The sequence below is a fragment of the Vulpes lagopus genome, chromosome 3 (genome assembly GCF_018345385.1).
Source record: "Vulpes lagopus strain Blue_001 chromosome 3, ASM1834538v1, whole genome shotgun sequence".
Taxonomy (NCBI): Eukaryota; Metazoa; Chordata; class Mammalia; order Carnivora; family Canidae; genus Vulpes; species Vulpes lagopus.
This window is the reverse complement of record NC_054826.1, coordinates 131,497,675-131,520,982: the sequence shown is the minus strand read 5'-3', so window position 1 is coordinate 131,520,982 and position 23,308 is coordinate 131,497,675. Positions and strand designations below refer to the sequence as shown.

Genomic DNA, 23,308 nt, shown 5'->3' with positions numbered 1-23,308 from the left:
TGAATCTAGGTAGAGGGTAGCTGGGGGTGCATTCTACCATTCTGGCAATTTCTCTGAACACTTGCCGTTTTCCAAAATAAAAAAATCGGGAGAGATTTTTTTTTTAATCTAAAAAATGTGGGTACCTGGGGGGGCTCAGTGGTTGAGTGTCTGCCTTCGGCTCAGGTTGTGATCCCAGGGTCTGGGATCGAGTCCCACATCAGGCTCCCTAATGTCTTTGCCTTTCTCTCTGTGACTCTCATGAATACATTAAAAAAAAAAATCTTTAAAACATGTTTATCGAGGGGGACCCCTGGGTGGCTCAGCGGTTTAATGCCTGCCCTCGGCCCAGGGCGTGATCCTGGGGTCCCGGGATCGAGTCCTCCGTCAGGCTCCCTGCATGGAGCCTGCTTCTCCCTCTGCCTGTGTCTCTGCCTCTCTCTCTGTGTCTCTCATGAATAAATACATAAAATCTTTTTAAAAAAAATGTTCATCGATTTAAAAACAATTACTTGGGGATCCCTGGGTGGCGCAGTGGTTTGGCGCTTGCCTTTGGCCCGGGGCACGATCCTGGAGACCCGGGATCGAATCCCACGTCAGGCTCCCGGTGCATGGAGCCTGCTTCTCCCTCTGCCTATGTCTCTGCCTCTCTCTCTCTCTCTCTGTGACTATCATAAATAAATAAAAATTAAAAAAAATAAAAATAAAAAAATAAAAACAATTACTTGGACTGCTAAGTGGAGACTGGTTTGGAGAGGAAGCAACCAGGTGAGAATCCAAGTATCCCCACGACTCTGCCAAGTGCCCCTCGGTGCCAGGCATGGAGCGGGGGGCCCAGAAAGGACAGTGTCCACCCTCAAGGGAGCACAGCCTCAGCTGTGGAGAAAAGTGCAGGGAAGTGGACTGGGCACACGAGGCAAGTGTGGACAGGAGACACTCAGGTCTTGACCTGCTCCAATTTTTGGCTCCTGATCCTCTCCGTCCTACCCCACCCCATAGTCCCAGAAGAGCAGAGTCTGGAGTTCCACACGGACAGCCTCTCCCCTCCCATTTCTGTGCCCTCTATAAAGCAACACTGAGCCCAGAAACAGGATCAGGCCCCAGGGGGATCAGGATCTTCCCACCTTTCTCTCCTGCCAGAAACTGCCCTGCCTGCTGAGCAAAGGTCTCTAGATCCTTCCCTTCCACCACCTCCATCCATACCCCTTCTGTCAAGCAGGCCACTGGTCCTAGAATTTCAGCCCACAAGCATCTTCCCATGACAGGGGAAGAAGATGCTTCTTCCCAAATGTGGCCTTGTCTGTCCCCTCCACTGTGCTGGGCCACAACACACCCACCCCCATCTTGGCTTCAGCCAAGGTAACACATCTCATTCATTCGTAAGTATAATGCTTAAGAGCATGGACTCTGGAGCCAGGTTGCCTGGGTTCAAATCCCAGGTCTGCCATTTACGAGCTGTGTAACCTTGGAGAAGACCCTTACCCCAGTGTACCAGGTTAAGTGAATTTGCTCATGAATTCCTCTGGCCAGGAATGCTATTTCTGATTTCCTACCTCCTCCAGGAAGCCTTGGAGGATTTCCTCCACCCTCACTGCTCTCTCCTCTGAGTTCCTTTAGCCTTTTGTGTCTCATTTGCTCCTGGAGCACTCCACCCATGCTCTCCTGTTCAGCTGAGAGCCAGGGCCAGGCCTTATGCAAAAATGTATTCTTCATTTGTATAGGTGACCCTCAATCAAGAAGCAGCCTGGGTGAGGAAGACCCATTAGGGCTGGGGGAGAGCCTGGGGCTATCCCAGCAGGACACTTTCCCTTCCCAGCAGAGGTTTGGCCTAAAGGAGCAGTAAATTTCCTTTGAACAGACTCCAGCATCTTGCTGCACCCTGGTTTTCTCCCACATAGGGGGAAGTTCTGAAGGTTCCCTACAGCTGGAAAGTTCCACAAAATAGGCGGCCCTTCTTCTAGGGGTCAAGGAGAACACTGTTGGGCTGGCTGAGAGACAGGGGCACCCAAAATGGCAGACATCTCAAATTGGGTCAAAATGGCTGATCTTCCCGCCAAGGCAGCCATGACCACCACATCATCTCCAGTAAGTGGAAGCCTAGACAGAAACGGAGACTTTCCATCCAGACCCCCCATCGTCTGTACTATCCCCACCCCCAGCCAATCACCTAGGGACACGGTGTTCCCTTGCCTAATTTGGCAAGGGACCCACCCGGATCCAGACCTGGAACCAATAAGGCTTAAAAACCCCCACACTCCCCAACCTGGCGCAACTTCCCTGACTCCGGCCACCTCTCACAGTCACTCCCCATTAAAAGCACTCTCGAACCTACTGCCTGGCTCTGCTGGTGTTTTTATTTCTCCACTGTTCACTTTGGAAAAAACCTAACAAACACCACTAGGGCAAGCCCTAGACTGAGACACCATGGTGCACCGAAGACTTGGAAGTTTCCTTCCAGCTTTTGGGAGGCAGAAGCAGCTGAGGAGGTGACACAGCATGGAGAGGCAGCTCTGTCCTGTGCCCTTGGGGGCAGGACAGGGAGACGATTAAGGACTATGTGCCAAATGTGCTTGTAGATGGAAGGAGGGGTTCCTTGGATCCCCCAACTCGTCTGGAGGAGGAGGGTTTCCTGTTCTGTGCCTTCCATGCCTTCCAACCCCTGTCTCAGTACTAGGCTCTAGAACCATGATCCCCATGTGATTCAGAGCCAAGGCAGTGGCTCAGTCCCACCCAGAAAGCCGATTTGGGTACAAAGGAAGAGATGAATGGAGAGCTGCAGCTTCCCCATGTGGCGGCTTAGGCCTTCGGCAGAAATGAGAGTCTCATTACCCAACCCCGATTCAAAGGATAATTAACAGATGGTATAATTTCCGAGCATTCTCTGCGCCACATGGCTATTAGGTGAAGAGCAAAATGCCCACGCAGCCCCTAGATCCTCCCAAACCAGAGTCAAAGCAAGTCCAGGGAGGCAGAGCCCTGCAGAGGCTGCTTAACCCACCCCTCTGCTCCTGGAGCTGCCCTTGGCCTTGCCCGGAGGAAGAAAGCTCATCTTCAGTCAAGAGCATTCCCATGAGCCATGGGTCCTCCTCCCACTTCCTTTTCCCCATCCTTTCCACCAGCACTGCCAAGAATGTAGTCTAATCCTAATCCGTCTTGCCCATCTCCTTTCCTTTCCCCTGGGGACAAAGTGAAAAGCTGATATCACATCCAATTGTATCAATGCATGGTCATACTGGGACCCCTGGGCCCGGGGTCCCTGAGGTAGCATTCTCGGCTCCTCTGATGTGACCAGAACACCACCATGCTGGAAGAGAGCATCTGCTTCAGTGCTTTTCAAATTGGGTTCCTTCCAGAGCATAAGCCCTACAAGGTGGCCCAGGGATGTACTGTTTGGTGGAACAGCGGGGATAGGGCAAGGCCCTGACCTGCCCTTCATCCCAGGAACACTGCTGTTATCTGTTTTATATTTTGGGCTTCTACTTCAAATTTCATTTGAAAAACAGATTCTACTGCTAGCTTTTGGAAACCATATGCCTTGTTCAATCCCCTCATTTTACAAAAGGGAAATTGAGATGCAGGAATTTCACCAAGATCACACAGCCAGAGGGTTGCGGTGGAGGCTGACCAGGCCCCTGGCACTGCACCCTGTTGGTCCCATTGTCCCTGAATAGGGGTCCCTGGGTGGGGTATGAAAGAGGGCAGCTCCTTCTGGATCACCCTCCACCAGCCCGGCCTGGTTCTTTCTCATGGTCTGGTTTTCATGGCCTGGGCCACCCCCAGGACTCCTGGAATCCTGCACACCCCTTTCAAGTGGAAGAGTCAGTCTGCAGGCCTATCCTGTGCACTGGGCAGGGCTGTTTGCTAATCACAAAGCTGCGAGAAGAAGGAGGGGAACAGCAGCTGGACACTGATGGGAAAGGAGGGAGGGGGCAAGAGGTCATCTCTCCAGACAGGAGGCCCTATAGGGTAGAGAAATGCACTGGTCTAGGATCCAGGAAACCCCGGTCCTAAAGCTTGGCTCTGTCCCTAACTGGCCTTGTGACCCTGTACAGGTCTCACCCTTTCTGGGCCTCAGAGCCTGGTAATATTAGTATGTTTATACCAGCTAGCTTTGACTTTGACGCTCTCAGCTCACCCTCCCCTGAAGAGTCCAGGTGATGTCCAAGATGAGCCTGGGGTCATTCTGCCCAGCAGTTGGACGCCAAGGGGGTCCTAGTTAGACTGCCACTTGGATTGGGGGTGGGGGGGTTAGGACTTCAAAGTGTGTTGCCAGGGAGGGAGGTGGGGTGTCTTTCTAGAGTATGAAGGAGGCTTTATACTGTTGAGTATAGTCTGACCCAGGACCTGAGGGCTCTTATCAGCAGCCAACGGTAGGCAGGCGCGGTGGGGTGGGCCCTTGGTCTCAGAGAGCCCTTCAAAATGTTTCTGAAAACCTCTAAGCATACTTAGGATACTACCACCATTACCTTCATTCGTTGTCTGGTTCTGAAGGCTAATTCCTCCCTACCCTGTGGCAGGGGTCTGGCACCTGGCGGCAGGCCTGGGGGGGATCCGGAGTGGAGGTCTGGCCCGCAGGAATGCCAGGACCGCGGTGCGGAGGAGGGCGCTGCGTGGGCCCACCTCCTTCGGTGCGGCTGGCGTCGCCGCTTTAAGGCGGCGGCGGCGCGAGCAGGTCTATGGTAATGAGCCGCCGCCGCCGCCGCTCTGCAGAGCTCGCCCGGCCGCCGGGGAGGCGAGGGATCGCGCGGCTGGGCCCGTGGCCGCGGCGACAGCGGCAGCCGCGGCGGGGACGCGGGGCGCGAGCGGGCGGCGCGGGGCGGTCGAGGACGGCCGGGGTCCGGGTGCGTGGATCGGCGGGCACAGGTGGGCCACCCCGCGGGGGCGCAGGGGCACCTCGGGGCTCGGGGAGTCGGCAGGGCCAGGGGCGCGCGGGGCCCGCGGGCGCAGGTGGCGGGAGACGGGCGCGCGAGTGGAGGCGCAGCGCCAGCCCGCGGCGGCCGGGTGCCCCGGGGCGGGCCGGGATCCGGGAGCGCTGCGAGCCCCTGCGTCGGAGGGCTCAGCGCGGGCCCCGCCGAGACAGCCAAGCGCAGGCCCCGCGGGGCGCACGAGGGCCCCCGGGACCGGCGCCCCGGCCCGGGCATGAGGCGCGGCGGGGCCGGCTGGAGCCGGAGGGGGAGCCGCCGCCGCCGTTGACCCGGCCGGCCGGGAGCAGGGAGAGATGCAGAGCCGGGCGGCCCGCGCCCCCCGTCCAACGCCGCCGCCGCCGCCGCTTCTGCTGCTGCTGCTGCTGCTGCTGCTGCTGCGGCCGCCGCCACTGCTGGGAGACCAAGTGGGGCCCTGTCGTTCCCTGGGGCCCGGGGGCCGGGGCTCCTCAGGGGCCTGCGCCCCCGTGGGTTGGCTCTGCCCAGCCTCGGCCTCCAATCTCTGGCTGTACACCAGCCGCTGCAGGGATGCAGGGACAGAGCTGACTGGCCACCTGGTGCCCCACCACGACGGGCTGAGGGTCTGGTGCCCAGAATCCGGAGCCCTCATCCCTCTGCCGCCAGCCCCCGAAGGCTGCCCGTGGAGCTGTCGCCTCCTGGGCATTGGAGGCCACCTTTCCCCACAGGGCAAGCTCACCCTACCCCAGGAACACCCGTGCTTAAAGGCCCCACGGCTGAGATGCCAGTCCTGCAAGCTGGTGCAGACCCCAGTGCTCAGGGCAGGGGAAAGGTCAGCAGAAGAGCCCATGGGCGGGCGTCGGAAAAGGAACGTGAATACAGCCCCCCAGTTCCAGCCCCCCAGCTACCAGGCCACAGTGCCTGAGAACCAGCCGGCAGGTACCCCTGTGGCATCCCTGCGGGCCATTGACCCAGACGAGGGCGAGGCCGGCCGCCTTGAGTACACCATGGATGCCCTCTTTGATAGCCGCTCCAAACAGTTCTTCTCTCTGGACCCAATCACGGGCGCCGTGACCACGGCCGAGGAGCTGGATCGTGAGACCAAGAGCACCCATGTCTTCAGGGTCACGGCACAGGACCATGGCATGCCCCGACGCAGTGCCTTGGCCACACTCACCATCTTGGTGACTGACACCAATGATCACGACCCTGTTTTTGAGCAGCAGGAGTACAAGGAGAGCCTCAGGGAGAACCTGGAGGTTGGCTATGAGGTGCTCACGGTCAGAGCCACAGATGGCGATGCCCCCCCCAATGCCAATATTCTGTACCGCCTATTGGAGGGGCCTGGCGGCAGCCCCTCTGAAATCTTTGAGATTGACCCTCGCTCTGGGGTCATCCGAACCCGTGGCCCAGTGGATAGGGAAGAAGTAGAATCCTACCAGTTGACAGTGGAGGCAAGTGATCAGGGTCGGGACCCAGGTCCACGGAGTGCCACAGCTGCTGTGTTCCTGTCTGTGGAGGATGACAATGACAACGCTCCTCAGTTCAGTGAGAAGCGCTATGTGGTCCAGGTGCGTGAGGATGTGACCCCAGGGGCCCCGGTACTCCGGGTCACAGCCTCGGATAGAGACAAGGGCAGTAATGCCCTGGTGCATTATAGCATCATGAGTGGCAACGCTCGGGGACAGTTTTACCTGGATGCCCAGACCGGGGCTCTGGACGTGGTGAGCCCTCTTGACTATGAGACGACCAAGGAGTATACCCTCCGGGTTCGGGCACAGGATGGTGGCCGCCCCCCACTCTCCAACGTCTCTGGTTTGGTGACAGTGCAAGTCCTGGATATCAACGACAACGCCCCCATCTTTGTCAGCACCCCCTTCCAGGCTACTGTGCTAGAGAGTGTCCCCTTAGGCTACCTGGTTCTCCATGTCCAGGCCATCGATGCTGATGCTGGTGACAATGCCCGCCTGGAATACCGCCTTGCTGGAGTTGGGCATGACTTCCCCTTTGCCATCAACAATGGCACAGGCTGGATCTCTGTGGCAGCTGAGCTGGACCGGGAAGAGGTTGATTTCTATAGCTTTGGGGTAGAAGCCCGAGACCACGGCACACCAATGCTCACTGCTTCAGCCAGCGTCAGTGTGACCATCCTGGATGTCAACGACAACAACCCCACCTTTACCCAACCGGAGTACACAGTGAGACTCAACGAGGATGCGGCTGTGGGCACCAGCGTGGTGACAGTGTCGGCTGTGGACCGCGATGCCCACAGTGTCATCACTTACCAGATCACCAGCGGCAACACTCGCAACCGCTTTTCCATCACCAGCCAGAGTGGTGGTGGGCTCGTGTCGCTCGCCCTGCCATTGGACTACAAACTCGAGAGGCAATATGTGCTAGCTGTCACTGCCTCCGACGGCACTCGGCAGGACACAGCACAGGTGGTAGTGAACGTCACTGATGCCAACACCCATCGTCCGGTCTTTCAGAGCTCCCACTATACGGTGAACGTTAACGAGGACCGGCCAGCAGGCACCACGGTGGTGCTGATCAGTGCCACGGACGAGGACACGGGTGAGAATGCCCGCATCACCTACTTTATGGAGGACAGCATCCCCCAGTTCCGCATTGATGCAGACACAGGGGCTGTCACCACCCAGGCTGAGCTAGACTATGAGGACCAAGTGTCCTATACCCTGGCCATCACTGCCCGGGACAATGGCATTCCCCAGAAGTCTGACACAACCTATCTAGAGATCCTGGTGAACGATGTGAACGACAATGCCCCTCAGTTCCTGCGTGACTCCTACCAGGGCAGCGTCTATGAGGATGTGCCTCCCTTCACCAGTGTCCTGCAGATCTCAGCCACTGACCGTGACTCCGGCCTCAATGGCAGAGTCTTCTACACCTTCCACGGGGGCGATGATGGAGATGGTGACTTTATTGTGGAGTCCACGTCGGGCATCGTGAGAACGCTTCGGAGGCTAGATCGCGAGAACGTGGCCCAATACATTTTGCGGGCATATGCAGTGGACAAGGGGATGCCTCCAGCCCGCACGCCGATGGAAGTCACGGTCACTGTGTTGGACGTCAACGACAATCCACCTGTCTTTGAGCAGGACGAGTTTGACGTGTTCGTGGAAGAGAACAGCCCCATTGGGCTGGCTGTGGCCCGCGTCACAGCCACTGACCCCGACGAAGGAACCAATGCCCAGATCATGTACCAGATTGTGGAGGGCAACATTCCTGAGGTCTTTCAACTGGACATCTTCTCTGGGGAGTTGACCGCCCTGGTGGACTTGGACTACGAGGACCGGCCCGAATACGTCCTGGTCATCCAGGCCACGTCAGCTCCCCTGGTGAGTCGGGCTACCGTCCACGTCCGCCTGCTTGACCGCAACGACAACCCACCAGTGCTGGGCAACTTTGAGATCCTTTTCAACAACTATGTCACCAACCGCTCAAGCAGTTTCCCTGGGGGTGCCATTGGCCGCGTGCCTGCCCATGACCCTGATGTTTCAGACAGCCTGACCTACAGCTTCGAGAGGGGGAATGAGCTCAGCCTGGTCCTGCTCAATGCCTCGACGGGCGAACTGAGGCTGAGCCGGGCGTTGGACAACAACCGTCCTCTGGAGGCCATCATGAGCGTGCTAGTGTCAGGTAAGGAAGGGCCCAGGTGGCGTCAGGTGGGGGTGGCCCTTGGGGGAGGGCCTGGGCACAGGTTCAAGGAGGAAGCGCTGACCTGCCTCTCTGCCCAGTGTCTGGCGTAGAGGTTGAGGGGCGAGAAGCAGCTTGGGAAGGAGCCCTCGGAATCCTGGCAGCTGGTGTAGGCCCCGCCTGCCGCCCCAGGCTGGGCTGGGCTGCTTCGGTTGGCTGCCCCCTGACTACCACCCTGTGACGTGGCAGGGGAAGTGTTGTGAGGCTGCCCCGGCCATGGCTGCCAGGATTGTGAAAAAAGGCGCGGGGAAGACTGGGGACCAGGAGAGCTGGGGGAGGGGTAGAGAGGACTGTGGTGTGTGTGGGGGGAGAGGCGAGCTGGGCCCCTCAGCACCCCTTCACGCCCGGCAGGATATTCCTGTGATCTCATAACAGCCTTCTGACAGAGCAGAGGGCCACAGGGCACAGGGTTGCCACCGAGGGGTCAGGACCCTGCAGTTGGGCCTCTTCTGGCCCCTTCTGGCTCCCGGCTGAGTCCCAGACTGGCTGAGGGGGACTTTGTCTAGAGCATTCTTTTCCCTCCAGGCAGAAAGAGCCTGGCCTGGCTATCCCTTCAGAGCTCCCGCAGGAAGTGAAGCCAGAGCTCATTGTCTCTGTCCAAACAGACCCCACTGTCAGAGGCCATGGTTTGGGGTCCAGCTTGGGGGAGGGGCTGCAGGGAAGCCAGGGGCAGGCTGAGGCCTCCTGGGCCCCCTTGCCACCCCATGGGCTCTTCTTAGGATGTTAGGCCTTCCTGTGACCAGCCCAGGCTCAAGGAATGGAGTGTGGGACCAGGATGAGCCAGGGGACTGGTGGCCTTTGAGGGTACAGCCCCCTGCTCTGGTGGGGAGAGAACTGAGTCCTGGGGCATGGGAGCCTGGCCAGGACCCAGGCTGGACATTCCTGCTGCTTGGCCAAGCGCTCAGCCTGCAGGCTCCCTGGACAGAGGGCTGGGGGAGGAGAGTTGAGGGGGGCCGCTTTCTGTCTTCTCTGTCAACTGTGGGGAGTGATCGGCAGTGGCATAGGACGGGGCCAGCCCCAGGTTGCTGAGGCCCTTCCCTAAGCTGGGGAAAAACTGGTGCTCCCTTGAGGGCCCCTTGTTAGGGGCACCCTGTGAATGGGTGGGCCACGGTACCCCACTCCAGACACATCATGGAGAAGGAGAAGAAGAGCCAGGCACCCCTCTACTGCCACCCCAGGGAGTCTGGGCCTGGACTGGAATGAGAGGGGGAACGAGAGGCATGTGAGATGCAGGGTGTGGCTTTAGCCCCCTCCTCGCTCTGGGTCCTTCCTGGACAGATGCCTCCCCTCCTCGGGTGGCCATGGGAGCCAGGACATGTGAGCCATTATTTTTATTTATTTACTATTATTCTTTTAAGATTTTATTTATTTATTCATGAGGGACACACAGAGAGAGGCAGAGACACAGGTAAAGGGAGAAGCAGGCTCCCTTCGAGGAGCCCGATACGGGGCTCGATCCCAGGACCCCAGGATCATGACCTGAGCTGAAGGCAGATGCTCAACCACTGAGCCACCCAGGTGCCCTGACGTGAGCTTTTAGAGATAATCGGCAAGGCCCTGTGCCTGTCGAAGCTTCAGTTTTTCTCCAGGAGGAAGGGAAGGGCTGGAGTTCCTGTATCCTGTATCCTTCTCTGTGCTGGGAGAAGCAAGCAGCGGGGAGGGATGGGAAAGAAGGGGCTCTCCCTCATGTCCTCCCCACAGCCTGTCCTAGGTGAGTGTGGCAGGGCACTGAGGAGGCCCCACGCAGCCTTCAGGCTGCTACCTGCGGAGCCCCTGACCACAGCTCCCCTAGAACGGAAGGGAAGGCCTCAGGCTGGCCCTCTAGCCCCACCCCATCCTGTCCCCTCCATCCTGTCCCCTCGGCCCTGACCCTTGGACACAGTCACCACGGCAACCCCAAAGTTCAGGGAGGCTGGGGTGAGGGGGGGAATTGACTCCCACTGCCCCTTTGTTTTCCTTTTCTTGTTCTTTGTCTCTCTTTCTTCCCGCCCTTGCCCACCGGGCCCTCCGGTGCTGCCCCTCTCTAGGGCGCTCTCCCCATCTCCTGCGGGGCTCTCTCCTTCCCCACTTTCTCCATTGCTGGGTCTTTCCCTGGATCTTTGTTTTCCCCTGTTTAGTCTCCGCGTTCCTGCCTCTCTGACTTCCCCCTCTCATTTTCCCCGTGGCTGAAGCTGCCCCAGCTTGGGCTGGGGGGCTGTCCTGAAGCCCCAATTCTCCCTGCCTCTTTCCTCCTCTGCTGGGACACACAGGAGCTCCTGTGTGTGGTCTGGTCAGCTCCCAGAGCAGGGGACCCTCTCTGGGGCTACAGCTCCCACCAGCGCACCTGCTGGGGAAGAGAGGCTTAGAGTCTGATCCTGCCACAGTCCAGGACCTGGGACCCCTGTTCCCACCCTGCCCTAGCACTGGAGGGGTGAGCCAGGTCAAGGCAGGGGAGAGGAACAAAGAGGAAGGCTTGTGCAGTAGGTTGATTGCTGGGGAGGGGGACAACAGAGGAAGGGGCAGGTGGCCACAGATGGTAGACCAGATGGGAAGCAACATAGACACATTGGGTGAGGGGCAGGGGCGGGGCCTGGGGCTGCTGGGGTGGGGGGCACAGGGAGGAGTGCTTGTTCACAGGGCTGAGTGGTGGTGAGGTTTCACTTGCTCACAGGCTTTGCCCCCTTCCCTCCCTAATAAGTTAGAGGCACTGTGTGGACTCTCGGGCCACTTTCTGCCTAGAGGGACTGTCCCATCGAGGAATCATTGGGCAGAGGCACCAAGTACACAAGAGTCCTGTGCCAGCTCTGCCTGAAAGAGGGAGGAAAGTGGAGCCTGAGGTCATAAATCTGGGCAGGCTTCCTGGAGTATGTGAGCTTAGGGCAGGTGAGAGAAGTAGGAGGGCAGCGAGCTGGTGTCTGGGTAGGCCAGGTGGGAAGGCACAGCATGTTCAATGGCTATAGACAAGAGTAGGAGGAGAGGGAGTGGGTAATGACAAGCAAGCATGCTGGTGAGAGCAGGAGGGCTTCAGCGGTCTCATGTGATGAGGCTGGAGGGGAGGTGGACCAAGGACAGGGCTGAGATGGGTCTCTGCCTTCAGCCTTCAGGCTCAACTGAGCCGCCTGGTGTAGTGAGCCACCTCAAATAGGCCTGGCTATTTTGGAGACAGATTCTATTCCCAGGTTCCTCCTCCTACTCCCACCCCACCCCAGAAACACAACTCCTGACCCGTTCCTGCTAGGGAGTCCTTTTCCATATCAACTCAGGGCCCCTCCTGCTGTGTTTTAAAGACCATTTCTTGGGGCACCTGGGTGGCTCAATAGGTCAAGTGTCTGCCTTCGGCTCAGGTCATGATCACCGGGTCCGGGGATCCAGCCCCCGAGTCCCCTGCTGAGCCCCCTGCTTAGCAGGGAGCCCGCTTCTCCTTCTGCCCTCCCCCCCTCATGCTTGCTCTCTGTCTCAAATAAATAAATAAATAAATAAATAAAATCTTTAAAAAAATAAAGACATTTCTTCACCATGGAGACATCTTAATATTTACTGAACACCTACTTTGTGTAGAACATTGTAGTGAGTAAAAATACAAATAACCTTTAGAGCCCTGCTGAGCCATTTACCCCTCTCCACTGGCCTCTAGCCTTCATTTCTGAGCTAAATAAAACCCATTGCCATGTGTATGTGCATTCAGGTGTGTATGGTATTTCTGGGCTTAGAGTGTGGGTGGAGTGAGACACTAGAGTATGTTAGCACCTAGCTGTTAATAAGTGAGTGTGTGGCCTGCAGGTGTGGCAGGCACTCGGGTATAATGTGGTAAGCCAAGTGGGCGATGGATAGCTAGAGGCCCAAGGCTAGAGGAGAGATCAGACTCGTGGGGCTCTTCTGGGGTTTTGGATTGGCCAGCTGCCCAGGCCCTTCCACCTCTGCCCCCAAGATCTCTCACAGCATCAGGGCAATGGGTGGTGCAGCCTCTGGTAGGGTGGCTCAGCTGGATTTCCTGGGGTGAGGCCCCCACCAGGCTATCTTCAGCAGCCTGGAGTTGGGCGGGATGAATGCTTTGTGTGGGGCGTTGCTATGGGGATAGCAGGCCTGCGCCCAAGCAGCTATGGGGCTCAGTGGGAGGGGAACTGGGTGGCCCACTGACCCAGTTCACCACCCCCACTCTGCCTTGGTGGGGGAGGAGGGAGCACAGCCAGGGTCAGGGGTATGGGAGCCTTGAGATATAGAGGCTGAGGGGGCAGGATGATCATTTTTGTGGCTTTCTCATGGTGCTCTGGGCCCTGTAGAAAGGTAAGAAATAGGAAAAATCAGGTTCTAGTGCAGGGAAGCTGAGATTCCGGTTTAAGAGAGCAAGACCCTCAGCTTGGGCAGGGAAAGGTGCACGAACATTCAAACATGTGCCATTCTTCAGACATTGTGATCGCGGGCGCTGGGGGGCGGGGGGGAGTGTTGGGGAAAGCATGCCAAGAGAGCTTCTGAAAATCAAATCGCCCTAAGTGTCTATGGGGGCTAGTCCCTCAAGGTGTGACTTGCCTACAAGTGACGTCCATGTAGTTTCTTGGGCACTTTTTTTTTTTTAAATTTATGATAGTCATCACAGAGAGAGAGAGAGCCAGAGACACAGGCAGAGGGAGAAGCAGGCTCCATGCAGGGAGCCCGACGTGGGATTCGATCCAGGGTCTCCAGGATCGCGCCCTGGGCCAAAGGCAGGCGCCAAACTGCTGCGCCACCCAGGGATCCCCTCTTGGGCACTTTTTGCCAGTTCATGAAGGGAGTCCATCGTGGCATCTGGGCGGAGCAGGGGTGCTGGGCCGGATCTTAGTCCCTCCTCCCCTGTCGGGTGCTCGGCCGGGCTAGGTCTGTGGCCCTGACCCTCCAGCCCCGCTGCTCGCATCCCAACCTGTGTCGCTTCCCCGCAGACGGCGTGCACAGCGTGACCGCCCAGTGCGCCCTGCGTGTCACCATCATCACGGACGAGATGCTCACGCACAGCATCACCCTGCGCCTGGAGGACATGTCGCCTGAGCGCTTCCTGTCCCCCCTGCTGGGTCTCTTCATCCAGGCGGTGGCCGCCACGCTGGCCACACCGCCGGACCACGTGGTGGTCTTCAACGTGCAGCGGGACACGGACGCCCCGGGCGGCCACATCCTCAACGTGAGCCTGTCGGTGGGCCGGCCGCCGGGGCCGGGGGGCGGGCCGCCCTTCCTGCCCTCCGAGGACCTGCAGGAGCGCCTGTACCTCAACCGCAGCCTGCTCGCCGCCATCTCGGCGCAGCGCGTGCTGCCCTTCGACGACAACATCTGCCTGCGGGAGCCCTGCGAGAACTACATGCGCTGCGTGTCCGTGCTGCGCTTCGACTCCTCGGCGCCCTTCATCGCCTCGTCCTCCGTGCTCTTCCGGCCCATCCACCCGGTCGGCGGCCTGCGCTGCCGCTGCCCGCCCGGCTTCACGGGCGACTACTGTGAGACCGAGGTGGACCTGTGCTACTCGCGGCCCTGCGGCCCCCACGGGCGCTGCCGGAGCCGCGAGGGCGGCTACACCTGCCTCTGCCACGACGGCTACACGGGTGAGCCCCCCGGGAGAGCCCCATGGGAGAGCCCCCATGGGAGAGCCCCACGGGAGAGCCCCACGGGAGAGCCCCCGGATGAGCCCCACGGGAGAGCCCCACGGGAGAGCCCCCGGATGAGCCCCCCGGGAGAGCCCCACGGGTGAGCCCCACAGGTGAGCCCCACGGGTGAGCCCCACGGGTGAGCCTCCACAGGTGAGCCCCCTGGGAGAGCCCCCCGGGAGAGTCCCACGGGAGAGCCCCCCGGGAGAGCCCCACGGGTGAGCTCCACAGGTGAGCCCCCTGGGTGAGCCCCCCAGGTGAGCCTCCACAGGTGAGCCTCCCAGGTGAGCCTCTACAGGTGAGCCCCCTGGGAGAGCCCCCCGGGTGAGCCTCCACGGGTGAGCCCCCTGGGAGAGCCCCACAGGAGAGCCCCCTGGGAGAGCCCCACAGGAGAGCCCCCTGGGTGAGCCCCCATGGGAGAGCCCCATGGGTGAGCCTCCACAGGAGAGCCCCAGCTGTTGGCTGTGATGTAAGAGACCACTGGGATCAGGTGACTTGTTCCGAGTGTCCCCTCACAGCTTGACTAGCTCCAAAGCTAGGCCTGGGACCTGGCCTCCCCCGCCCCCCAACACTGAGGGAATTACCTTTCCCGGCTACAGGCAGTGCTGTTCTTCCCAGGCATTGAAGGAAAGGCATAGAAGACACTGGAGGGTTCGGGTGCGGGGTAGGGTTGTTTCAGAAGGTCATTGTACTTGTGTGACCCCAGCACCAGAGCTCCACCCCTGCCCAGGTGGAGCAGGGAGGTCAGGCCTCCCCATTGGCCTGTGACCTGAGTCTTGACACAGCATCCCCTCCCCAGCCTCTCTGGGAGGCTCACTGCCTCCGCTTTGTGCTCTGCAGGATCCTGTTTCTCCACGGGACGCCCCCTTCCCCTCTCCTCCATGGGCCCTGCCTTGCCAGATAGGTTAGGCCTTCCTCTCTCCTCCACAGCCATGCCCACTGGCCCTGCCAGCAGTGGCAGCCGACCCCCACCGCCGTCCCTGCTGCATCTGCCTGCCCAGAACTTGCCAGACTTGACTTCTCTCAGCTGCTGCTGTGGGTGGGGGTGGGAGGGAGAGGAGGGCTTGGGGGATGGGAAGGGAGTCTTTGTCCAAGAGGATGGGGAGGGGGGCTTAGGGTAGGCGAACAACAGTTTCCATGGAAACAAGAGCCAGTCACTAGGCACAGGAGCTGAGAACCTATCACTAGAATCTGGGAATGGGGAGGGAGAGAGAGGAGTGGATTTTCCCATCTGATGTTGTTGGAATTTTCAGCTCCTCCACTGAAAGCCTGGTCTGCTCCCAAGTCTCACATCTCCACTCTGTCAGCATCTCCCAAGTGCACAGAGGGCCTCCGTCTGGACCCCAGGGCTGAGAGTAGGAGTTCTCTGCCCCATTCCCAGGAGTCCCCAGCTTCCCCCCCACACACACACCCGTGTCCACCCATAATTCTGACAATCCAAGTGGGAGCCTGGTCTCATCCCTGGAGAGGGAAACTGATCTTGGCTCCTAACAGGGACAAAAGCACCAGTTAGGAGGGAGTGGGGAGGGAGGGGATTTGGCACCAGCCCTCGTGTTGTCCTACAGTGCCTTCCTCCATGCACATTCACCCCTGTGGGAACACAACACCCCCATGCTTTCTTAGTAGCCTTGACACCAAAGGATGACTAGAACCTGGGCCTTAGACCAGGGGCCCTGGCAGGCTTGTGGCTTGAGCCCCAAACAGGAGTACAGAAGGGCCTGGGAGCTTCAGGGACTTGCAGGGCAGCAGTATAATGGGATGGTGGTGAGGATGGCACAGTGGGCACAGCACCCCGGTTGCCTAGATCTCAGAGAAGGTGAGGACATGAAAGGCAGTGTGGGAGAATTTGGGAGTGTTCCAGGAGGTATGGCTGGGTGGGGAGGCATCCCAGTTCCCCTCCACCTCCTCGGGCACTTGGTGCTCACTCTGCCTTTCTCCTTGCCCAGGTGAGCACTGCGAGGTGAGTGCCCGCTCAGGCCGTTGCACCCCAGGTGTCTGCAAGAATGGTGGTACCTGCGTCAACCTGTTGGTGGGTGGCTTCAAGTGCGACTGCCCCTCTGGAGACTTCGAGAAGCCCTACTGCCAGGTGACCACACGCAGCTTCCCTGCCCACTCCTTCATCACCTTTCGTGGCCTGCGCCAGCGCTTCCACTTCACTCTGGCCCTCTCGTGAGTGGCTGGGCACTGGGGGTGGGGTGTATGGGGAGTGTGGTGGGCCCCTGGGGTGTCTCCCGTTCTACAGACAAGGTGAGAGAAAGGGCAGCAAAAGTGCTTGGAGCAGGTTGTTGGCAGAGCCAGGTCTGCACTGAGAGTTACCTGTGCACTTGGCTAGCAGACCTTCCTCACCCACCAGGCTTCCCTTATCACTCCTCCTGCCTACCCTTGAGGGTGGGGAGCCCGAGGGGCCAGGGGCTCTGGTTTTAGTTCTGGTTTGGGCTCATCTTCCACACTTTAGCTCCACAGTCCATCACCTTAGCCAAGGTGTAAGCCCTCTGGAGGGTCCTGGGTAGGATCAGGGGCTAGTTAGGTGGCTGGGGGTTGGGGTTAGGTAGGTGGCCCATTCCCTACCCCCATCCCCAACCCCTGCTCAGGTTTGCCACCAAGGAGCGTGATGGGCTGCTGTTGTACAACGGGCGCTTCAATGAGAAGCATGACTTTGTGGCCCTCGAGGTGATCCAGGAGCAGGTCCAGCTCACCTTCTCTGCAGGTGACCCCAGTTGCCCCGTGTCCTTGCCCATCTCAGGAAGGCCCTATGTGTCTTGGCCCCTGACCCCAAGACACACACTTCCCCCTCCCCGAGCCAAATCTGGGTCCAGTCCCAACCACGAGCATGCCCTCCCCAGCCCTCATCCAGTGTCCCAGCTCACCTGGGTGCTTTCTCCAGGGGAGTCGACCACCACCGTGTCCCCATTCGTGCCCGGAGGGGTCAGTGACGGCCAGTGGCACACAGTACAGCTGAAGTACTATAATAAGGTGGGTGTAGGAGGGAGTCATGGAGTTGGAAGGTTCTGTCCTTTTCTCAGTGTTCAGACGTAGGGGGCGCTTTGTCCAGGGGGTGCTGCTCATGGCACTTCTGGCAGAAAGGGAGGGACGGGGGTGGGGACTTACCACTTTGCTGGGGTGTTCCGCTTCCACCACCCCAGAGCGTTAGATGCTCCCCATCCTGATAAACAAGCACAAAGTCTGGTGGATGCTGAGGAAGGCAGCTGAGCATGTGTGTCATGTGAGCACTCTGTATGTGCAAGTGAGTATGTGTACACGCATGTGTATATGTGTGGTACGAAGGAGTGTCAGCATGTGCTGGCATTTTCGTGCCTGGCCCATGGACCTGCTGGGCTCCTTGTTCACCGTTTCCCTTCTCTGCCCTTCCCTGTCCACAGCCACTGTTAGGTCAGACGGGGCTCCCGCAGGGCCCATCTGAGCAGAAGGTAGCTGTGGTGACTGTGGATGGCTGTGACACGGGGGTGGCCCTGCGTTTCGGAGCTCTCCTGGGCAACTACTCCTGCGCTGCCCAGGGCACCCAGGGTGGCAGCAAAAAGTGAGCTGGGAAGAGGGCTGAGGCATGGGGTGTAGTATGGGGTGTGGCAGTGGGGGAGGGTTGAGAGGGTAGGCCTTAGGGGACCCTGAAATGGAAACCAGTCTGGATGGGGGCCTTCCCTCATTGTGCTTCCCTCAGCCTTCTGCAAGGGTCAGGGTTGGGGGTGGAAGCAGCAAGATTTAGGGCCTTGAGCAGGGTCTTGTGGAGTGGTCCCGGGAAGGGTGGGGACCAGATGAGAGCGGCTCCAGGTCGGGGTGCCTCCCTTTCCTTGTGCTGTTCTTCAGGGTCCCATGGGCTCCTGCCTCGGCCCTTCTCCACTCTGGCCTGGTGGCAGGGAAAGGGGAGAAGGAAGAGCCAGGAGCTCCCCCATCTGCCACCACTTTTGCTCATGTGGCCACCACTTTTGCTTCGCCAGGTCTCTGGATCTGACGGGGCCCCTGCTGCTGGGCGGGGTACCTGACCTGCCCGAGAGCTTCCCTGTCCGGACGCGGCACTTTGTGGGCTGCATGAGGAATCTGCGGGTGGACAGCCGGCATGTGGACATGGCTGACTTCGTCGCCAACAATGGCACCGTGCCTGGTACGGGAGCCTGGGCCAGGGGCGAGGCCAGAAGCCCAGGGCAGAAGGGAGGGCTGTGCCTGGTGTGGGGACGTGCTGGGGGGTTCAGAGGCCCCTCCACTACAACAGGTTTACTGTTTGGAGCCCCGACCGAGCCCCCTGCTCTCCTTTCTAGGCTGCCCTGCCAAGAAGAACGTGTGTGACAGCAATACTTGCAACAACGGGGGTACCTGCGTGAACCAGTGGGATGCGTTCAGCTGCGAGTGTCCTCTGGGCTTCGGGGGCAAGAGCTGTGCCCAGGGTAGGGGAGGCAGCCAGAGAAGCCAAGGCCTGGGAGCTGTCGACAATGCTGGGAACACTGGCAGGGTCGGGGCAGGCACTGGGCAGGGCCCAACCACGCTGGGCTGTGGGTGGAAAAGCATGTCTAGGCAGAGCCCTGAGAGGGGAGCACTGGAGACAAAGGGCCCAGTCAGTGGCAGGCCTGGGCACAGTGTGGGGCGGGCCCAGGACAGGTAAACGCTCTGGAGGGCGGGGCCTGCAAGGGGAGTGGGCACTAGGAGGCCTGCCCTGCCTCCCCGGAACCACCGCCTCTGAGCATCATACCCCCGGGGGCACTTGGCTGCTCCGCCCGTCACAGTCTACCTTTATCTGCCTCCCCAGAAATGGCCAACCCACAGCGCTTCCTGGGCAGCAGCCTGGTGGCCTGGCACGGCCTCTCGATGCCCATCTCCCAGCCCTGGCACCTCAGCCTCATGTTCCGCACGCGCCAGGCCAATGGTGTCCTGCTGCAGGCTGTCACCAGAGGGCGCAGCACCATCACCCTGCAGGTGATGCCAGGAGGGGTGGGGGGCGGGCGGGCCCTGACCCTGGCTGAAGTGCTTCCTGGAGGCTGGCCAGGATGCTGGCCAGAGATGGCCGGGCAGGGTCTATCCTTTGCCCGAGGAAGCAGCTAGAGCTGTTTGTTGGATCACTGCTGCCACCTCTCGGCCCTGAGAGAAATAATAGCTTTCCCTCTCCAGCCTCGGCTGGCCAGTAGGATGGTGTGGTGGTCTGGGAAGGAGGATGGTGGGCTACAGGAGCCAATTAAGGCAGTTGGCTGATCATATTTTCTTTTCTTCTGGTAAAGCTGAGGGAAGGCCATGTGGTACTGAGTGTGGAGGGCACAGGGCTCCAGGCCTCGTCTCTGCAGCTGGAGCCAGGCCGAGCCAATGATGGCGACTGGCACCATGCACAGCTGGCGCTGGGAGCCAGTGGGGGCCCCGGCCACGCCATCCTGTCCTTCGACTATGGGCAGCAGTGGGCAGAGGGCAACCTAGGCCCTCGGCTGCATGGGCTGCATCTGAGCAACATCACGGTTGGGGGAGTGCCTGGGCCAGCCAGTGGTGTGGCCCGCGGCTTCCGGGGCTGTTTGCAGGTGAGCATCCTCCTCTGCCTTCCCCTCCTCACCATCTGGAGGCCAGCGCCACAGAGGGCCAACATCGCTTCTGTCCCTGCCAGGGTGTGAGGGTAAGCGAGACGTTGGAGGGGGTCAGCAGTCTGGATCCTAGCCGCGGGGAAAGCGTCAATGTGGAGCCCGGCTGTAGCCTGCCAGACCCGTGTGACTCGAATCCGTGTCCTGCCAACAGCTACTGCAGTGATGACTGGGACAGCTATTCTTGCAGCTGTGATCCAGGTGTGCCAGGGATCCAGGGAAATGGGCAGGTTGGCGGGGGCCCAGGGACTCATTTCGGCTCTGCTGTGTGACCTGAGGCCAGTCATGCGACCTCTGGGCCTCATCTCCTGCACTGCAAAGCCATAGCCAGCTGGTATGATTCTCCGAGTGGAAGGAGGTGGATTGAAGGCAAGTTTAAAGAGAGTGCCAGGAGGCACAGCCTGGGTGGCTCAGTGGCTTAGCGCCGCTTTCAGTCCGGGTGTGGTCCTGGAGACCCAGGATCAAGTCCCACATCAGGCTCCCTGCATGGAATGGAGCCTGCTTCTCCCTCTGCCTGTGTCTGTGCCTCTCTCTCTCTCTCTCTCTCTCTCTCTCTGTATCTCATGAATAAATAAATAAAATTAAAAAAAAATTAGAGTGCCAGGGCAGGGTGGTATTGAGCCTCTCTTGTCTTTACGGTCTCAGGTTACTATGGTGACAACTGTACTAATGTGTGTGACCTGAACCCATGTGAACATCAATCCGTGTGTATCCGAAAGCCCAGTGCCCCCCACGGCTACACCTGCGAGTGTCCCCAAAATTACCTTGGGCCATATTGTGAGACCAGGTAAGTGGACCAGGGCATGCTGCAGCAGGCCCCAGTAGCCACTGCCTGTCTCTGGGGTGTCCCTCAGAGCACCGAGAACCAGGCTGAGCTACAGCCAGCCAGAAGGGCCACATGTGGCTATAGCAGACGGGGGTGGCAGAAGGAACTCATGTCTTCCTGGGCCCTCTCCACAGGATTGACCAGCCATGCCCCCGAGGCTGGTGGGGACACCCCACGTGCGGCCCGTGCAACTGTGACGTCAGCAAAGGCTTCGACCCAGACTGCAACAAGACAAGCGGCGAGTGCCACTGCAAGGTGATAGCTCTGACCTGGGCCTTCGCAGTGGGTGCCTGGGCCCTTGCAGGGAGGCCATGGAGAGAGCCTTCCTGCAGAGAGCTCCGAGCTATGTGCCTTTGTTCTGATGGTGGGTGGTGGGAAACAGGTGGCTACGGGCTCTTGTGTGTCTGTGGTTTGAGGGCACCCAGTACCGATACGTTACCGGTGAGCTCTAGGCCAGCTATACCGTTTTTTTGTAGCCTGCTCATCGATCGCTGCCTGTCTCTGGGATGTCCCTCAGAGCACCGATTTGGTGACCTCAAATCGTTACCAGTTAAATATTTTGAATACCACTCCTGGGGAGACCTGAAGTCAGCGAGCCTCTCCCTAAAGGGGCCACCACCAAAAGAACCCATGAGCATCCCAGAGAGAGAGCCTGAGCCAATGACTCACGTCCTCTGTCCTCCCTCTCAGGAGAACCACTACCGGCCCCCTGGCAGCCCCACCTGCCTCCTCTGTGACTGCTACCCCACGGGCTCTTTGTCCCGCGTCTGTGACCCTGAGGACGGCCAGTGTCCATGCAAGCCAGGCGTCATTGGGCGCCAGTGTGACCGTTGTGACAATCCTTTTGCTGAGGTCACCACCAATGGCTGTGAAGGTGGGGTTCCCGTGGTGGGTCGGTGGCTGTCCCGCTGTGTGCCAGGGAGGCCAGGCACGGGGGGCTGGTTGCAGGCCTGAGGCTGCTGAGGGAGGGCTAGGAGCCTGAGCACAGCTCCTGGGGGATAGTTGCTCCTGGGTGACCCAGTGTGCTTCCCTGCAGTGAATTACGACAGCTGCCCACGGGCCATCGAGGCTGGGATCTGGTGGCCCCGTACCCGCTTCGGGCTGCCTGCTGCTGCCCCCTGCCCCAAAGGTTCCTTTGGTAGGTGCTGGAAGCCTTGAATGCGATATTGTGGACTCAGCCTCTCATCGCTGGGACGAGGGTGGGAAGCCCCTGACTGCAAATCCTGGGACCTCTCTCTGGTGTCCAGGTCCTAGAGACCCTATGTCCCATTCTTCCTTGGCGCACTGTTTCTCTGCTCCCAAGGTTGCCAGAATGAAGGGCACCTATATCTTGAATTTTAGCAAAAAATGCTGAAAGACCCACAGTGTGCCTGCCATAGGGCTGGGTCCTAGAGATTCGAAGATGAATCACACAGGGTTCCCATCCTCCACTCACCACCTGGAAGGGGAGTGATGCCACTGGAAAGGCAGTTAGGGGAGTTGGGGGTGTTGGGTGCTCTTCCAGGGGACACAGCACTGGGATGGGGGCTGGTGCTGGTCCTTGGATTGATGATGAACAGAGTTCATGAGCAGAGAGGGGCAGAGAGCACCAAGGGGCGGCTGCAGAGGGGTAACCATGTCTGGGGGCTTGAGGAGAACATATGCCCCATACTCCTATAGTCCTTGTTCAGGCTCATCATGCAGAGGCTTTGGCTCTAGTGTTCTCTGCACCTGTCTTCCTCTTCTCACCTGGACTACAGGAAGGCAGGGCCCCTGTGTGCTTGTCTTCTATCTCTGGCCTATGAGGTGCCGGCCCCCAGGAACTCAGAGAGGTCCCTGAAGCCTCCTGTGTCTCTCCTGAGGCCTGTCCTCTGGGCTTCCTTCCCCCAGGGACTGCCGTGCGCCACTGTGATGAGCACAGGGGGTGGCTCCCCCCAAACCTTTTCAACTGCACATCAGTCACCTTCTCAGAGCTGAAGGGCTTTGTAAGTGAACCTCCTCATCTCTAGCTCCTCTCTCCCCTCCCTGCTGCCAGCTTTGAGAAAGGGGCTTCTGGAATTCCAGGCCCTGCCTCCTGGGGCCTCCACATGGAGTGGTCATTTCTCCCCTTTCCTGAGGCCCCTTTATTCCTGAGTTCCAGGTCTGCCCTCTGGGGACCTCACTGCCGCCCTCCTGTGCTGATCTCCCTTGCTCCCTGTCCTGTCTGGCTCCATCCTAGGCTGAGCGGCTGCAGCGGAACGAGTCGGGTCTGGACTCTGGGCGCTCCCAGCGACTGGCCCTGCTTCTGCGCAACGCCACCCAGCACACGGCCGGCTACTTCGGCAGTGATGTCAAGGTGGCCTACCAGCTGGCCACACGGCTGCTGGCCCACGAGAGTGCCCAGCGGGGCTTTGGACTGTCCGCCACACAGGACGTGCACTTCACCGAGGTGGGGCTTGGATGGGGCAGGGCTGTCACCTTAAATGGGGGTCATGGTGAGTGAGCCTGTTCCCAGGGCCACATGGGGGCCTTCCCTACCTTTAGGAAGGGACTTCCTAGCTGGCATGAGGCCTCCAGGAGCTCCCTTGAGCCAGGGAACTTAGATCATCTCTTTCCAGCCCTTTTCCTAGTAAGGTGCTAATAGAACTGAATGTTTGTAGGGGGGCCTGGTGTGACCCGGTTCCTTGGAGCAGAGGCCCTGCCCGCTGTGCCAGGGTGGGGAGAATCAGCATCTAGTACATATGTGGGGGTCCAGGCCCAGGACCCGGAAGCTCTTAGTTGGGGAATAAGGAGGGAAGG

The 23,308-nt window shown here is 59.5% G+C and overlaps 1 protein-coding gene across 6 annotated transcripts in view; it reads left to right on the top strand.

Annotated features, from left to right (window-relative positions):
• Window positions 1-4,793: 4,793 nt before the first annotated feature.
• Window positions 4,794-23,308, top strand: part of CELSR2 (cadherin EGF LAG seven-pass G-type receptor 2) — a 26,023-nt gene continuing 7,508 nt past the window's right edge. For 3 of the 6 annotated variants that reach the window (XM_041749512.1, XM_041749511.1, XM_041749509.1), the window contains exons 1-17: window positions 4,800-8,519; window positions 13,469-14,116; window positions 16,105-16,327; window positions 16,750-16,865; window positions 17,043-17,131; window positions 17,539-17,696; window positions 18,112-18,275; window positions 18,430-18,555; window positions 18,915-19,081; window positions 19,381-19,668; window positions 19,752-19,926; window positions 20,371-20,512; window positions 20,686-20,806; window positions 21,242-21,425; window positions 21,588-21,689; window positions 22,421-22,515; window positions 22,749-22,958. In XM_041749512.1, the coding sequence (XP_041605446.1) occupies window positions 5,198-8,519; window positions 13,469-14,116; window positions 16,105-16,327; window positions 16,750-16,865; window positions 17,043-17,131; window positions 17,539-17,696; window positions 18,112-18,275; window positions 18,430-18,555; window positions 18,915-19,081; window positions 19,381-19,668; window positions 19,752-19,926; window positions 20,371-20,512; window positions 20,686-20,806; window positions 21,242-21,425; window positions 21,588-21,689; window positions 22,421-22,515; window positions 22,749-22,958 (6,330 nt within the window). In that variant the 5' untranslated portion in view covers window positions 4,800-5,197. Of the gene's footprint in view, window positions 8,520-13,468; window positions 14,117-16,104; window positions 16,328-16,749; window positions 16,866-17,042; window positions 17,132-17,538; window positions 17,697-18,111; window positions 18,276-18,429; window positions 18,556-18,914; window positions 19,082-19,380; window positions 19,669-19,751; window positions 19,927-20,370; window positions 20,513-20,685; window positions 20,807-21,241; window positions 21,426-21,587; window positions 21,690-22,420; window positions 22,516-22,748; window positions 22,959-23,308 lie in introns of all 6 variants that reach the window. The other 3 variants (XM_041749515.1, XM_041749513.1, XM_041749510.1) reach the window with 3 other exon arrangements.